Source organism: Caretta caretta, chromosome 11 (assembly GCF_965140235.1).
Source record: "Caretta caretta isolate rCarCar2 chromosome 11, rCarCar1.hap1, whole genome shotgun sequence".
NCBI classification, from domain to species: Eukaryota; Metazoa; Chordata; order Testudines; family Cheloniidae; genus Caretta; species Caretta caretta.
Window position 1 is genome coordinate 61,120,513 of NC_134216.1, and position 16,951 is coordinate 61,137,463.

A 16,951-nucleotide genomic window follows, 5' to 3' on the forward strand; every position below is an offset into this window, starting at 1 on the left:
GTGATTGTGCCCACACTTAAAACAAGGCCTATTTCCTGTTCAGGCCTCCTATAGGGAAGGGGAAGTCTTCGTTTTTTTGTGCATGTGTCAGGATAAAGTTAGGCAGAGCTGCCAGCAACCCGTGACTTGGAGGGTAATGGAATTCATCTGTACCTCTTTCAGATATGGGCAGAAATTGGAAAGGGTTTCTTGGATGGGTCACTTGACAAAAGTATGACCAGGAAAAAGCTATATGAAGATGGTAAGTTGTTTTTCCACCACCCCCCAACTCCCACTTATCGGCTCATTCACACACCGGTGGTTACTGTGTTTGAGGTAACTACCATATGAAGGTGTTTGATTTGACCATATTTATTTATGTGTTGGCTTTTCTGTGGAATTCATCACCATAGTATCTGAGCACCTTGCATACATTATCGATTTTTCCTATGTGGTAGTGAATTTTTGTCATCTCTATTTTACGGACAAGGCCAAAGTGGTTAAATGACTTACCCAAGGTCACACAGGAAGCTTGTGGCAGAGCTGGAAACTGGACTCAGATTTCCTGAGTTCCTGTTTAGTGACTTAACTACAAGACCATTCTTCCTCTTAGTTAGCCATGAAGCAGAATATAGAAGTCCTGAATTGTGGCTTTAACCAATGCCTTCCTTGGTATTCCCAGGACAGCTTACTATTTTCAGTTATGCATCCGGTTCTCTCATGTCATATTTCATATGCTGCCACACCAGACTATTTTATTTTTGTGCTGTTTTGTCTCTTTTAATTATTATTAAAATATTAAAGTAATATTAAGGACTTAATTTAAACCCACAAAAACAGGGTGTTCCCTTTCTTGCACTTGTGCTGTGTGTTTAAGGACATGAGGCCAAATTCTGCTCTGTTAAGCTGATGTATATCCAGAATTGCCTTCACCAGTTTTATAGCAGTATGACACAACAGAGCAAACTCTGATTTCCTTTATTTTGTGTGTGGGTATTGCTGGGGTCCCCAGACAGCATGTGAGAGGAAGGAGGTGCTACAATGCTGTGAATGATTAGCAGCAATAACTCTATAGACCACACAGGCTGTGAGATCCGAGTGAAGTATAAGGATGTTTCGTGGGGTGATTGTTAAACCCTGAATGTTGTTTGAACTTGCTCTCGTGATCTGAACCATTTGTCTGTTTGACTCGTACGTTTTTAGATTAAATTTCAGTAAACTTCTTGCAGATTGACACTAAGTAACAGGCTCAGTACAGAGTCTGCTTCTGTCAATGGACACAGGATGGACAGCTTGCCTGAAAGACTGTTTGGGAAGATGGATTCTAGAAGAGTCCTCTGCTGCTTTTGGGGGTGACCAGCTTTTAAAATAATGATTTGTTTGTGTGCATGAAGCTCTGATGGAGATGGAATCCGTCTTAAAGAAAGTCACAAAGGAGCGGCGGGGCAGGAGCTTCAACCGACACGTCTTCATAGACTCCTTACTGCAGGGGAACCTGAGTGACAAGCAGGTATGTACAGCTATTGTGGACGTATCATTACATGCTAATGGAGTTTCACTAGATCAATTGTTAATTACATCTTAGCGTTTGATTAATTGTCTGTCTTGCATCTCGTTTAGTCCAGCTTCCTCACTAGAGTATAACGTATATTTATTTTCATCTTCCAATCTTTAAATGCATTATATTTTTGGTTACTTTCTGTTTTGCTGCTTTATTGTTCTACGAACTAGATGGGTATTTAGTGTTAAGAATCTTTCTTTACTTAGGTACCCTTTGTAGGCCTTGTATTAACTATGAAAAAAACAGAAATAAGGAAACAGAGTTTACAATGGACAAAGCATGAATTCACAAGTGGCCTTGTCGCTAATATGTAGCTATTAGATTAAGAAATAGTAAGAAGAAGAGTAATGTGTGATAAACTTGCAGCTGCAACTTTGCTTACTAGCACACTTTATAGCACATGAACAGCTTATGATCTGTACAAGGATTGGTTTGCAAAATTAGTAAGCCAATCATAAAGCATGTGAATATAATGCACAATAATAATTTTTTAGAATATGTATATAATCATGTATGCTGGATGTGGTTAGGGTACACCACAACTCTGACACCTGAGCCTGATCACCTCATTTGTAGCTTTATGAAATTCCAATTAAGAAACCTCAAGGACGAGTCCAGATTCACACAGAGCTTTTTGGATTCTAGAGGACTGAATAAAGTGTTCTCTCAGAACTGGACAAGGTGTTCTGGATAAGCCAAGTGGAAAAGGTCTTGGAGGGAATCCCAAAACCCTTCCAGTGGAATCACTACAGAGAGTTCAGTCCTATCCTTTCATGCTGGATTTCATGCTGTCTGAGTTAAGGTGATTTAGTGTGGTGGAATGGAAGATGTGATTTGTCATTAGATTCTTTAATGTTTTCTCTGACTCCATACCCCTGAACCAGATTTTGTTTCGTAGATCCTAGAAGACACGATGATATTCTCTCTGGCAGGGTGTGTAATCACGGCTAACCGTAAGTAGAGAACACAGGCAACTTTCAACTCTAACAGAGATAAGGGGACTAATCTATATTGAAAAAAGCATAGTGAGATGAGACTTATTTTCATGTAAAGGAAAAGTAAAATCTCCCTTCCCTTTTCTCTTATACTTGAAATTTATTCAGGCAGGTGTTTCTACAGTACTGTCCAGGTGCCCAATCGATGCACTTTTCTAGGTAGTGGGTTCTAGTGGATTGAAGTTAAGCTGTCATAAACAGCCCTCCATGTCATGCTGTGAGTCTTAGAATTTCCTGCTGCTGTTCTTCACTTGGACTCTAAGCCCATCCAGCTGATGCTAAATTAGATGAAATTGTACCAAAGGGAAGCGGCCCAAAACGATCATCCCTTGAAATAAACTTTGTTGCTCTTGGAAGATTTAGAGCAAACTGATGTTTGACTGGCTGTTTCACGTTTCCCTACGGCATGTATGCTATCAACATTTTTTTAAAAGTTACTCGCATTCATATAAGGATTATGAGAAAAGCAAACAGAAAGAAGAACCAAATGGAAAGCTTTTGGCTGCACAAATTGTTACTATGTTGGGGAACTTTTCTAAACTAATTCTTCAGGATTAACTGGCCCAAAATCGTCCACTTATCTAGAATCCCAAAGACAACAGCCCAAATATAGCACTTAACCAAGATGTTGAAAAGTATTGAAAGTCAAGTAGCAAAGCTCACGTAAAGAGAATGTCACTGGTACAGGAAACTCTCTCCCAGTGTTTTGGCTGTTTAATTTTCTGATGGGTTCCCCTGTACAACCTCCAGAGTAGAAAATGGCAAAATGCCTGCTCACGCTTGCTTCTTGCAGCTTGGAAACACTACCTCACGTGGGCTGATTTCATATTAGAGCTGTCTGTCTTTCTGATAATTTTATTGGAGAAGTGTGCGTAGATAGTATATCATAAGTCTATTGCTAGATACACAAAAGGCCAGATCCAGCCACATGGTACAGGGAGTTGTTATACATCCCTCGTGCCACCTGAATCCCTCTTGTGCACAGAGAGATTCAGCAGAAAAGGGGGGGCAAGTGACAATATTGCTGTCACCTTCCCATCGGAGCTCTGCCAGGGGGCGATAAGAGCTCCGTTGAGGGGAAGTGTTAAATCAGTGAATCCCCAACTGCTCAGTCACATCGCTTTCCTGGTCAGCACGGTCCACTCTCCTATGACCCACTTGCTGGAGGGGAGGTTTTGGCTGCTTTCTCCACGTGTGTTTGGTGGATTTGGTAGATTTGCAAAGATTTCACTTTGGTAGATTTACTCCTCAGGGCCCTTTTAGTTAAATCTAGTCTGGTTGTCTAAATTCTCTGATTACCCTGAGCGCTGGCCTGTGTGCAGGCAGTATGACTGTTACAGGAGCTGTGCTCTGGCGATTAGGGGAGGAGCAGCAGTATGGAGTGTCTGACCCTTCTTAGGACTGTCTGGTCTCTTCTGTGTGGATCATGGAGCTGTGAGGCTGCAGCACCCCAAACCCATTAAATGGCTGTTTCCTCCTTAATCCCCTTGGTTTGATCATTTTCCAGTATTTCCCAAGTTTCTTGTCACTAGGACAGGAAAAGGGATTCCAGACTGTAGTATCCCTGGATAACATCATTCAGACTCTGTCCTATTATTCAGTATAGAATCAATAAGGTCTACCAGGTAAATTCTATACAGCTACATTTTATAGTTCATGCAGATGTTATCCTTTCACATTTGCATCTCATGTGTCTCCCTAATGCCTCTTCTCTGCATTAGAAGAGTAACATTGCAGAGATAGAGAGAAGGAAAACTGGTCTTGATTTGTCCCCCTTAAATAAGGAGATGGATTTGCTGAGCCAGCACTCTCCTTGTTCCTTTCTTAGTATGCACCTGGGCAGTCTATTTCCTGACGACATCAGAAGAAGTCCAACAGACCCTCTACAAGGAGGTGGACCGAGTTCTTGGAAAGGGCCCACTTACACATGAGAAAATTGAGCAGCTCAGGTGGGTCCATGTTAAGAGTGGGAGAAGCACTTGAGCTAAATAAGATGTCATTGTGATCCTGCACGCTAAAGGCTGACTCCTATCCATGCTTGTGAAAGAAGGGGAAGCAGCAACACTGAGCAGTGTGTCTAGTGACTCAGGGAGCATGCCCATCAGAAGCCCAGGTGGAGTTTGCTTGGAGTCAATGGGAGCATTTCCCTTGACTTCATTTGGAGCTGGATTGGGCCCCTTAACAAGATGCCTTGTGGTGTGCTTGGGAGCTATGCTCTGAATCATGTCTTGCCACTCCTTTGAGCAGGAACAAAGGGGGTATCCTTGACTGGTGACTCTTGTTGATGGCTATGTACCCCTTTGGAAAAGTCCAAGAGGAGTGAATAGGAGAGAGACCTTTTCTGTAGATGTTAGAACCACCCTATAGAAAGCAACAGAGAATTATATCCCTGGTGTAGGATTCTACCAGATGGTTCAAAAAAACCCTGTTAGACTCTATTCAACTGTGTAGGTTTTTAGACAATTTCACTAGTACCATGTTAAATTTCTGTAGAACCCTCTTAGTTTCAGCATTACTAATTAGAGTAATCTAGGTGTTGTTTGTGTTGCAGTAGTGCCCAATCCGGAGTGGGCCCTCTTATGTAAGGTGCAGTACGACACAGTCCCCAACTTTATTCAGCACTTAAGTGCTTTACTGAGTTGGGTTCAAGGTGCAGAGGATTCACAGTATTAGGGCCCTCCAAAGTAGGTGTGGTTGGTAGCAGTGGGGGCATGACCTGAGGTGGTGGTTGAGGACAGGGCACAGTGCGTTTGAACCTTCAACAAGGAGGATTAGGAGTCTTGCCAGTGTCCCTAAAGCATGTGCCTCAGCGCTTAGATGCCTTAAGCAAACCTCAGAGAGTCCAGCCACTGATGCAGCATACCTCTGCAGTCCCCTGCTATAGCTATTGTAGGGCCCTGTGGAGCAGTGGAACACTGTAATACTGTTGTAAGAGAGCTTCCTAGTCTCTCCTTGATGAAGCTTGTTGTCTAGCTGCTATCTGCTGGCCACAGACCAGATGATATTTTTATAACCTCCCAGAGAAAGCCTCTTGCTTCATCTACAAATGTGCCAGGAGTCCTCACTGAGAGTGTCCTGGAAGCAGATCTGGGAGAAGAGCTGTGATCCCAAATGCAGAGGGTCAGCAAGTCTAGGGCAGCCTTACGCAGAACAGCCATTCCTGATGCCACAGAAATATGCACTTGCTTGTCTCAGAAAAAGCTTTATTGGCACAGACTTCTGTTTGCAGGTATTGCCGGCAGATCCTGTGTGAGACGGTGCGCACAGCAAAGCTTACGCCAATTGCCGCACGGCTGCAGGAGCTGGAGGGAAGAATTGACCAGCATATTATTCCCAAAGAGGTAAGACAGAGCTGGGAGCTCAAACTTGCCCTCTCCTCTTGGTTGATTTTGTTCTTTGCAATTCTGAAGTTCCCATTAGTGTGGAGAAGGGGAGCACTGTGCCCAATTACTGTCAAAACCAGATTATTTCTCTAGCACAGCTTACACCAAGATGACAGTCTGTCTTTGATATTTGTGCAGTTTAGCTTGGAGCTCCTCCCCTTTCCTCTGTGAAGAGGCTATTCTAGAACCCTGAGTAGATTTGCATTTAGTGGTTCATTATAATGGCCTTCCATGGACTAGTTCTGCTGGCTTTGAAGGGGTCTGTCTCTGGGCTAAATTGTGCACAAAAGATCCTAATTTAAGAACAAAAGAATGGCCATATTGACTCAGACCAATGGTTCATCTAGTCTAGTATCCGGTCTTCTGACAGTGGCCAGATGCTTAAAAGGAAATGAACAAAACAGGTCAATCATCAAGTGATCCATCCCCTGTCATCCAGTCCCAGCATCTAGCAGTCAGAGATTTATGGACACCCAGAGCATGGGGTTCCATTCCTGACTGTCTTGGCTAATAGCTATTAGTGGACCTATCCTCCATGATCTTATCTAGTTCTTTTTTTAACCCAGTTACACTTTTGGTCTTCACAACATCCCCTGGCAACGATTTCCACAAGTGGACTGCGTGTTGTATGCAGTAGTCCTTCTTTTTGTTTTTAAACCTACTGTGTATTAATTTCATTGGGTGATCCCTGATTCTTGTTACATGAAGGAATAAATATCACTTCCTTATTCACAATTTTATAAACCTCTATCATGTTCCACCTCCCCTTAGTTGGCTCTTTTCCAAGTTGAGTAGTTCCAGTCATTTTAATCTCTGCTCGTATGGAATCTGTTCCATACCCTTAACCTTTTTTTTTCCCTCCTTTCTTTCTTTCTTTCTTTCTTTCTTTCTTTCCTTCTTTCCTTCTTTCCCCTTCTTTGTACCTTTCCAGTTCTAATATATCTTTTTTTGAGATGGGCGGATGGACCAGAACTGCATGCAGTATTCAAGGTGTGGACATACCGTGGATTTATATAAAGGCATTATGATATTTTCTGTCTTGTTATCTATCACTTTCCTAATGGTTCCTAATATTCTGTTAGATTTTTGACTGCTGCAGCACATTGAGCAGATATTTTCAGAGAACTATTCACAATGACTCCCAAGATCTTTCTTGAGTTGTAATAGCTAATTTTGTATGTATAGTTGGGATTATTTTCCAATAGGCATTACTTTGCATTTATCAACATTGAAATTCATCTGCCATTTTGTTGCCGAGTCACCTAGCCTTCCAAGATCCCTTTTTAACTCTTCACAGTCTGTTTTGGACTTAATTATCTTGAGTAATTTTGTATCGTCTGCAAACCATGCACCTCATTGTTTACACTTTTTTCCAGATCATTTATGAATATGATGAACAGCACTGATCCCAGTAGATCCCTGGGGGACACCACTATTTACATCTCTCCATTTTGAACACTGACCATTTATTCCTAGCCTTTGTTTCCTGTCTTTTAACCAGGTACTGATCCATGTGAGAATCTTCCCTCTTATCCCATGACTGCTTACTTTGCTTAAGAGCTTTGAGGGACCTTGTCAAAGGCTTTCTGAAAGTCCAAGTACACTATCCCACTGGATCACCCATGTCCAGGTGTGTGTTTGACCCCCTCAAAGAATTCTAAGATTAGTCAAGCATGATTTCTCTTTACAAAAGCCTTGTTGACTCTTACCGAACAAATTGTGTTCATCTATGTGTCTGACAATTTTGTTCTTTACTATTGTTTTAACTAGCTTGCCTGGTACTGAAGTTAGGCTTACCAGCCTGTAATCGCCAGGATTGCCTCTAAAGGCTTTTTTTTTAAAAATGGCATCACTTTAGCTATTCCTCCCTTCATCTGGTACAGAAGTTGATTTAAGTGATAGGTTACATACCACAGTTAATAGTTCTGCAATTTCATATTTGAGTTTCCTTCAGTATTCTGGTGACTCTGGTCCTTGTGACTTTTTAGTTTAGCAATTTGTTCCAAAAACCGCCTCTACTGACACCTCAGACTGGGACAGTTCCTCAGATTTGTCACCTAAAAAGAATGACTTAGGTGTGGGAATCTCCCTCACATCCTCTGTAGTGAAGACTGATACAAAGAATTCATTTAGCTTCTCCGCAATGATCTCATCTTCCTTGAGTGCTCTTTTAACACCTCAATTGTGCAGTGGCCCCACTGGTTGTTTAGCAGGCTTTCTGCTTCTGATGTACTTTAAAAAAATGTGCTGTTAGATTTTGCTGGTTGCTCTTCAAATTCTTTTTTGGCCTGCCTAATTATACTTTTACACTTGACTTGCCAGACTTTGTGTTCCTTTCTATTTTCCTCAGTAGGATTTGACTTTCAATTTTTAAAGGCTGCGTTTTTGTCTTTAACCACTTCTTTTACTCTGTTTAGCTCTGGTGGCATTATTTTGGTCCTCTTACTATTAGTTTTCATTTGGGATATACATTTAGTTTGAGCCTTTATTATGGTGTTTTAAAAAAAGTTTCCTTGCAGGCATTTCACTCTAGTGACTGTTCCTTTTAATTTCTGTTTAACTAGCTTCCTCATTTTTGTGTAGTTCCCCTTTCTAAAGTTAAATACTACTGTGGTGGACTTCTTTGGTATTCCCTCCCTCTCCCCCCCCACCCCCATACATACGTACATTATGGCAGCTATCGCCAAGTGGTTCAGCTATATTCATCTCTTGGACCAGATCCTGTGCTCCATTTAGGACTAAATCAAGAATTGTCTTTCCCCTTTTGAGTTCCAGGATTAGTTGCTCCAAGAAGTAGTCACTAATGGTATCTAGAAACTTTATTTCTGCATCCTGTCCTGAGGTGACATGTACCCAGTCGGTATGGGGATATCCTGAAATCCCCAATTATTATTGAGTTTTTTATTTTGATAGCCTCTCTATTTTCCCTGAGCATTTCACAGTCACCATCATCATCCCGGTCAGGTGGCCAGTATATGTTTCTACAGCTATTCTCTTATTTTTCAAGTATAATTTCTATCCATAGAGATTCTGTGGTACAGTTTGATTCATTTAAGATGTTTACTGTATTTGACTCTTTGCTTGCTTTCACATATGGTGCCATGACCCCACAAGCATGGCCTATATATTAGGTCCCCTGGTATCAGTGTCCCATTAAATGTCATCATTCCACCAAGTAGGGTCTGATACTGTCACCTTTACAGATACAGAGAAAGACTTTACTCTTCATGCAGTTCACTGATTCCAATGGGACTTACTTGCAAAGTAAAGGACTAATGCAAAGCCCATAGAAGAGAAGGGCAATGGATCCAGCCCTAGAGTACTACTAACCATGAGCAAGGGTGGCAGAACTGGGTCCCAAATTATAAAATCCTAATTTATGGGCAGATGCTGCCTGCCTTACTCACCGACCAGAACAAAATCTATTTCAATTCCATTTATTTCAGTAGAGTTGTATCCGCTTACATCAGGTATGAATTTCGTCCAATGGGACTGACTCACATAAACAGAACAGAACTTGGCCTGTAGATTGTAAACTCTTCAGAACAGGTATGTCACAACAGAGCTGCTGAAAAATAAAAGTGAAGGGCCCTGGGATTGTGATTAAGGACATTTGGAAGCCATATAAGGTTGACGTTTACAAGGCAGTGCTGCTTTTTGAGTGTTTGGATTTCATTTCTCTGTCTCTCGCTTGCTCTCTCTGTACTTGGCTGGATTGAGCAGAGCTGACACGATGGTGCTGGCTCCCTTTTGCTTACATTAAACTGCTCCCTGACACACAGGCTCTGTTTTTAATTTCAGTATGGTTTCGAGTAGGTTCCTTGCACAAATGGAAGTGATGGCTTGAATTTTTATGCTGGTGATGGGCTCAGTCCTAATTTTTAACGTACTTTGTATCATTTGTGCCTGACTAGTTGTGGGACAAATGAGGAGATCATGTGTGAAACAGGTTTAGTCTTTGTGTACTAGAGATGGGATTTAACCAGGTCCCTGGCCAACACTCCAGAATTTTAGTGAAGTTTGAATCTGTATCTGAACTTGTGCTTGGCTCCTATCTCAATATGGGCTAAACTTGAACTCTGGATATGAACACTGTGGAAGTTTGGATCTGGATATGAACTTAGTGGCTTGATTCCCCACCCTTTACAGAAACCAACAGGGTCCAATTAAAGTTGCTCTAAAGACCTATGCAATTTAATAGAAAATGATAGCTTAAAAATTAAAAAAGTAAAGGTGTTTGGGGATAGGGTATTATGTTCTATATAGGATTATTATATATGTTCTATATAGGACTCTTCCATAAGGGCTGTCTAATGGTTACTATCTAGTGGTAACTTTATCCCTGTTGTGTATTCTAGACTGACTCAGATGTGTTTTTTATTTTCTTTTCATTTCAGACTCTTGTGCTATATGCTCTGGGTGTGGTGCTTCAGGACAGCTCAGCTTGGGCATCACCCTATAAGTATGGGATACCAGAAACTTTATTATAGTTCTTTTTTTTTTTTTTTTTTCTTTCGGATCTTGTGTCTCAATGTCCCTATGGGTAGGTTGTCAAACCTTCCGTAAGTAGCCTGTCGTGGAAGGAACTCCCTGCTAAGATTTGTTGAGCTCTCTTGACTGTCTCCAAGGACAGGGTTTTGGGTAACTCTAAATGCGATCTTGCAGGCTACATATTCATTGTGTATTAAGAAGTACAGTAACAGATATTTCTGGCTATTCACAGCCCTCTCTTGGCAAATGCTGTGGGACTATTTTTCTGGTTTGCTGCAAGGGGAAAACAGTGATTAAAATGGATTTGAAATCACTATTCATTACCATAAAACAATGGCTCACGGGAGGAAATGTCAGTCAAAGATTTTTGTTTTTTAAGGGGAAGGAAACTCTACCTCATTATTTCCACCCATGAAAACAAAAAGGATCCTGGCCTGAAAATTAGAGCTCCAGAGGTCAAATGGAAATGCTGTAGCTTGCTTTGGCCTCCAGGTGGCAATTTTTAACACTGGTTTAACATAGCTTAGGCAGGAAAGAGTGTGGATCAGTGATTCTAGTCTGAGAGAAAAGACAGAGGAGCTTGTGGGAGAAAAAATAGTTCTAAGGGCTCTATTCTTTCTCTTACAGCCATAACCCTTGCTTCAGGGGAAGAGGGAGGGTGGAGAGGCCTCCTGCCCTATCAGCATCATGCGAGCTGATGCCTCCAGGGGCAGTAGGAGATCATACATCAGAATGATAGCTGCACTGTCCTTAGTTTGGCAAGGAGGCACTGGCTGGAGAGGAAGCTGGAGGGCAGTGCCATGGTCCACAGTCAGCACAACACACACCCAGTCATTGCCTGCCAGTAGATTAAGGGCTGAGATTGTGGTTGACTTGGTCGGGGGGAGGCGTATTTGAGGGTTTCTTGTGTGCCCTCCTTTTGCCCACCTGAGCAAGTTTAGCCACAGTCCAGTCCTAATATAGTGTGGGTGACTGTCTGCTTTCAACAGGTTTTTCTAAATGACTGAGTTTCCCTTCTTGTTATACCATCTGTAATTTGACACTTTTAATTAGGGTGTGAATGTAGTGCCCATTCCAACTGACTCTGAAGGTCAATGGGAAAGCTCCTTTTGACTTTAATCGGTGTAGGATCAGAGCTGTAGTTCATAGGCACAGGCAGGGAGCCAAAGGTTTGAAGTGTAATGGAAAGGATCTAATACACGGTGAGAGAGAATTGCCTTAAAGTCATCTAATTGCATATTTTAGAATATCAGGGATTTTCTATAATATCATAGCTCAGGTTTTAAGCTCCCTGGCATTTTATTATTCTCCTGATGGTTACTTGATTATGGGAATTTCATTTTCATTAAACCAGCAGTTCCCTTAAAGCTTTCATCAACCCAATGCTGAAACAAGTTCTTCTCATTCTAATGAATCATCAGCTTCCCCCACACACATGCCAGCTGCTTGAAGTGGCGGGTGAGGGGCAAGAAGAATTGGAAATCTTCATGTAAGCAGTGGAGAAGGAAAGGAGAGAGAAATCAGATTGCATGTGCTCTTCGCAAGCTGCATGATGTAGGAGGAAGAAGGCATTCGATTGATGCTGATAGCAAAGTAGTGGGATTCTGAGTTTTAGGATTTTATTAGTCTCTGCCCCTTATGTGTACAGATGTGCACACGCATGCATACCCAGGAAGAATCAGTCCCTGTTTTGTCTTACAGATTTGATCCAGACAGATTCAGTGATGAATCCGCTATGAAAAACTTTTCCTTACTGGGCTTTTCGGGAAGTCAGGAGTGCCCAGAGTTGAGGTGAGATAAAAAAAAAAAGGCTATGTGTATGTGTGGATGCAGGGGTAGGAAGGAACAGCTTGTTCCTGTTAAATTTGTCAAGCATTGAACACCAGCCCTGGCAGACTGAATCAGCAGTGACTGCAGAATTTATTTCATTGTTTTCTTTTATTATTCTTTCCCCCTAGGTTTGCCTATATGGTGGCCACAGTACTGCTGAGTATGTTGGTAAGGAAATTATATCTGCATCCCGTGAAAGGGCAGGTCATGGAGACCAAATATGAGCTGGTAACCTCGCCAAAGGAAGAAGCATGGATAACTGTATCCAAGAGAAGCTGAGTGAACAAAGCCAGGAGTGAGTTAGTGAGAGAGAAAGAGCGCGCACCTCAGAAAGGAACCCTCCATCATGCTGAACTGGTCAAGGGTTTAACGGCACTGTTCCATTACCTTCCATGTTCTTAACCCAGCAGCCTCTTGGTATTTTTTGTAACTCAAAAAAATTGTCATATTAAAGTAGATTTAATTCTTATGCCTTTTGGATACATTATTTTGACCTCTAGCCATTTTGCATTCAAGGAAGCAACATAATCTTACAGTTTTACTCATAAGAACTGCTGTATTGGAATAGGCCAATGCTCCAGCTAGCCCATTATTTGTATGGGGAAAGGGGTAGAACACCCCAGCAGAGTGTGATGGCAGCAAATAGCATGTTAGTTTCATGATGCACTTTTTAGAGGCTTTTAGTTAGGATAAACAACATGGAAAGAAAAGGGAGGGGCAAGGGCATGCTGGAGAAAAGAGGGGTGTGGGGGCAGGTGTGAAGTGAAGCAACTCTGGAGAATAGGGAGGGGGAGAGTTGGAGCAAACAGCCAATCAGTGCAGGGTAGAGACAGTCCAGTCAAAACTGTAGGAAGTTCTCTGGCCACAGGCCCCTGCTTTGACTCCTTCTCAGCCCAGCAGCTCCAGCTGGCTGGGGTCTCTGGTTGGTTCCTCTCCAGTTTCTCCCCATGCCATCTGGTGAGGTGGGAGGAGGCAGGGAGGCATCACCTGAGTCCTAGTTTCCCCTAATTGTGGGGGATGGAGGGGGTCCACTGCACTGTGCTGGTGGGGAGGGGTGGCCCTGGCTGGTCATGTAGGGCTGGGGAGGGAAATGGTTGTCCAATTCCTGCTAAAACAGTAGTGGCAGTTTTAAAAAGAACAAGGCAGGGATTCTTTAGCCAGCAGATTTTGAGGCCAGCATCTGATTTAATCAGCATCAGGAATGATTGCTGAACATCGTTCATCACACAGCATCAGGTCATCAGGTCACTGCAAGGCTGGCAGAGCAAGTGGGGGAAGTGGAGAGGGCTGATTTTATAGGCCTTTGGGTTAATATTCTAATTTACAAGTAAAAAGCCCTTTAGAGAGTCCTCTTCCCAACCATTGTTAGCCAAATTAGCACCAAGTACAGCCTGTTTGTGCAGGTCCCTCTCATTGCCCTAATGCAGTGGTTCCCAACCTCTCCTTTTTTGAGCCTGTTGGGATGGGATAGACTGGCTGGTGCCCTCATGTCCCCTTTGCCCTAAATCTTGACACACTTGCTGTCCTGTCTCCTTTATTCTGTCCATTTTCTCACTCTTCCTTGTCCCTTTGTTCTTTTATACATGCTTTCCCCATCCCCTTACCACTGCTCCCCCTAAACCTACTTCTGCTGATGACTCTGATCCCCATTCCCTCTCTCAACACGGTGCCGGCAGTGCTCATGTGGGGGTGGAGTAGAGAAGCTTGGGCTAGCAGGCTGCTACTTGGGGCTGCAGCCACCATGTGAGCTGCTCTTGCAACCAACCCTTTTAAGAGCCACAGCAGAAGGGGAGAAGCTTCCAAGGAGCTACCTTCTACCTCATCTGCAGAAGGGTCAGCATGTTTCAGGTGGGGAGATAGATCTGGGCAGCTGCAGTTTTCTTCACCTACACTGTGATCCTTTTCTCTGGCACCTCCACGTTGGGAAACACTGCTCTTATAAAAGTGTCTTTGTTTCTTTCTAGTTGCTTGCTGCCAGCCTAAATAGTGTCCTAATGGCTCTGCTTGGATTAACATCTGATGCCATCTACAGCTGAAATCTAAACAGAAAATCCTGCCTTTGTGTTCACATCAGCTCTGCTTTTGTGGAGCTGAGATTCAAAACTCCAGAATGGTCCCTGATCCAATTGATACACGGTGGTGGGTGGGAGGGAGGGAAAGATATTTTACTATCTTTGTTTTCTGGGTAGAAAGAATATCACTGTGTGATTCAGCCCCTTGCACCTCACTGACATTTATTTCATAATGAATTATACAAAAGCTCTATTAATCTGACCTCCACGTAACTGAAGGTTGATCCTGTGCCAGATAGCTATGCACCCTAAGCCTTGCTTATGTAAAACTCCGTTTTCCCAAAGGTTCCAGATATTTCCAACACTTTGGAAAAATAAGTATACACAATTTTATTTTAAAATATCCCTGGTGTGTGGGGGAGCCAAAATGGAGGATAGTTTATTTCTTGGACTGGCAGAACAACCCTGTGTGAGAATAGCTGACTTTGTAGTATACTTAAGGCCACAATTTGCTTTCTTACTGTCACACAGTGGGAACGATGATTCAGACACTAGGAAGCTCTTTCAAAAATAATTGTCCAAAAGCATCAAACTTCTGTTTAGTTCTGTTCAGAGTTCCCTGAACTGTGATAAAATGTACTCTCGTGATGTCCATTAAAGTCTCCGGTACACACAATGCTTATTCACCTCTTACACTGGTATAAATTGGAAATAACTCCACAGCAGTTGTAAACTTAGTCTATGTCTGCACCATGCACAGTTAGGGTTACTGGAATACAAACAATACACTGGTGTAACAATCAGTAAGTGGGAGAAGAATCTGGCCCAGTATGGTGGAGGCTAACATCTGAGGAATAGCTTGTATTAGCTCTAGTGGTCAGTGCCAATGTAGAAAAATTCCCTGCCCTTCTCAGCCAGGAACTGTGCCAAGTGCTGTTAGAAATGGGAAGAATTAAAGTGATAAATGCCCAGAATACAAGTCTCTAGCACAGTTACATTAATATTATGACACTTCTTCGCGTGACTGTGACTGAATTATTTGCTTAACACTATATGCAACCATTCTTCATTGCTTAATATCTGTCATTTCAATTTGGATGAGTCTTAAGATTCAGTTCATGAGTCATCAGCCCAGTTGCAATGCCTTATTTTACAAAATTTCAATTTCCAGGCAGTTGTTCAAGGATCATTGCTATCTGCTCCCTTACTAACATGTTATACATTTTCATATTAAAAGCTCAAAAATACATTTTATGGTCATTTCCAGTAGGCAGTTGTTTTTTCTCCAAGGTGTGTGGGTTTGGTTGGCTGGGGATTTTTTTAAGTGAATGTTTAGGTTTGCCATTTAGCACCAATGCCAAAGCATTCAGACAGTAAGCCCCTCTAGTCACAGAACAGGGTCAATACCTGCAGGAGCAATACAACCCTTGTGGAAAAGTCCTCTAGAGACAAAACCAATAGGGTGGTAGAGAAATTGCCTTTATAGGCTTTTTTTAAACTGTCCTATAGGCTTCCACGGTAGAATCTCAGAGTTACGAATACCTCAGGAATGGAGGTTGTTCATAAATCTGGAATGTTTGTAACTGAACACCACATTATGGTGGTTCTTTCAAATGTTTGCAATGGAACATTGATGTAATACAGCTTTGAAACTTTACTGTGCAGAAGAAAAATGCTGCTTTCCCTTTATTTTTCTAGTAGTTTAAATTTAACACCTTACTGTGCTGTATTTGCTTTTTGGTGGTTGTTTTGGCTCTGCTGCTGCCTTATTGCAGACTTCCAGTTCCAAATGGGGGGGTGGGGGGGTTGACTGGTCAGTTTGTAACTGAGGTTCTACTGTAGTCTGTAGCAAAACTATAATTCTATTAAATCCTATAGGATGGTTCAAAAACCTTATACAGAAAGGTTATTTTCTGTTATTTATGGTATTTTATCATAGAATTAAGCCATGTGTAGGGGTGAATGGTAAATCTGTCTCCATGCCTATTTAGGTTCCTGCAATGAGAACCAAGCAAGTTCTGGAGGCGCGGAGTGGGTGCAGAGGGCTGCCCTTTTATTTGTATTGCAGAGACTACAAAGGGGGATAATAAGTGCCATTATGGTGGTAGTTTTGTGATACAGGCACTTGTCAACTAGAACAAACACCTTATTTCAGCCAGGCCTCCAAATAGCCATTAAATGGCCTTAGCTCATAGTCACTGTTACCCAGCATATAAACCAGTTGCCTAGGAATAGCAATATGCATAGCCTATTACTTGACGTTTGAGAAATGGCTGACTATATTCGTAGCATCCAGCTCTGGGGTAAGTGCTGTATATTTCACTTTGCATCCTGCAATGGAAATAACTTTCAGGGCCAATTGACACTTGCTCTCTGAAAAGTCTTTGTTTGGCAACTCTAGGGGTATGTCTACACTACGAAATTAGGTCGAATTTATAGAAGTCAGTTTTTTAGAAATCGGTTTTATATATTCGAGTGTGTGTGTCCCCACAGAAAATGCTCTAAGTGCATTAAGTGAATTAACTCGGCGGAGCGCTTCCACAGTACCGAGGCAAGCGTCGACTTCTGGAGTGTTGCACTGTGGGTAGCTATCCCACAGTTCCCGCAGTCTCCGCTGCCCATTGGAATTCTGGGTTGAGATCCCAATGCCTGATGGGGCTAAAACATTGTCGCGGGTGGTTCTGGGTACATATCGTCAGG

The 16,951-nt window shown here is 42.3% G+C and overlaps 1 protein-coding gene across 7 annotated transcripts in view; it reads left to right on the forward strand.

The window, feature by feature from the left end:
- Positions 1-12,708, forward strand: part of CYP20A1 (cytochrome P450 family 20 subfamily A member 1) — a 24,870-nt gene extending 12,162 nt beyond the window's left edge. For 4 of the 7 annotated variants that reach the window (XM_075118087.1, XM_048870381.2, XM_048870380.2 and 1 more), the window contains exons 6-13: positions 163-241; positions 1,374-1,489; positions 2,439-2,493; positions 4,364-4,484; positions 5,765-5,876; positions 10,316-10,380; positions 12,111-12,200; positions 12,368-12,708. In XM_075118087.1, coding sequence (XP_074974188.1) covers positions 163-241; positions 1,374-1,489; positions 2,439-2,493; positions 4,364-4,484; positions 5,765-5,876; positions 10,316-10,380; positions 12,111-12,200; positions 12,368-12,518 — 789 coding nt within the window. In that variant the 3' untranslated portion in view covers positions 12,519-12,708. Of the gene's footprint in view, positions 1-162; positions 242-1,373; positions 1,490-2,438; positions 2,494-4,363; positions 4,485-5,764; positions 5,877-7,294; positions 7,396-7,419; positions 7,549-10,315; positions 10,381-12,110; positions 12,201-12,367 lie in introns of those variants that run through there. The other 3 variants (XR_012664445.1, XM_075118089.1, XM_075118088.1) reach the window with 3 other exon arrangements.
- The last annotated feature ends 4,243 nt before the right edge of the window (positions 12,709-16,951 follow it).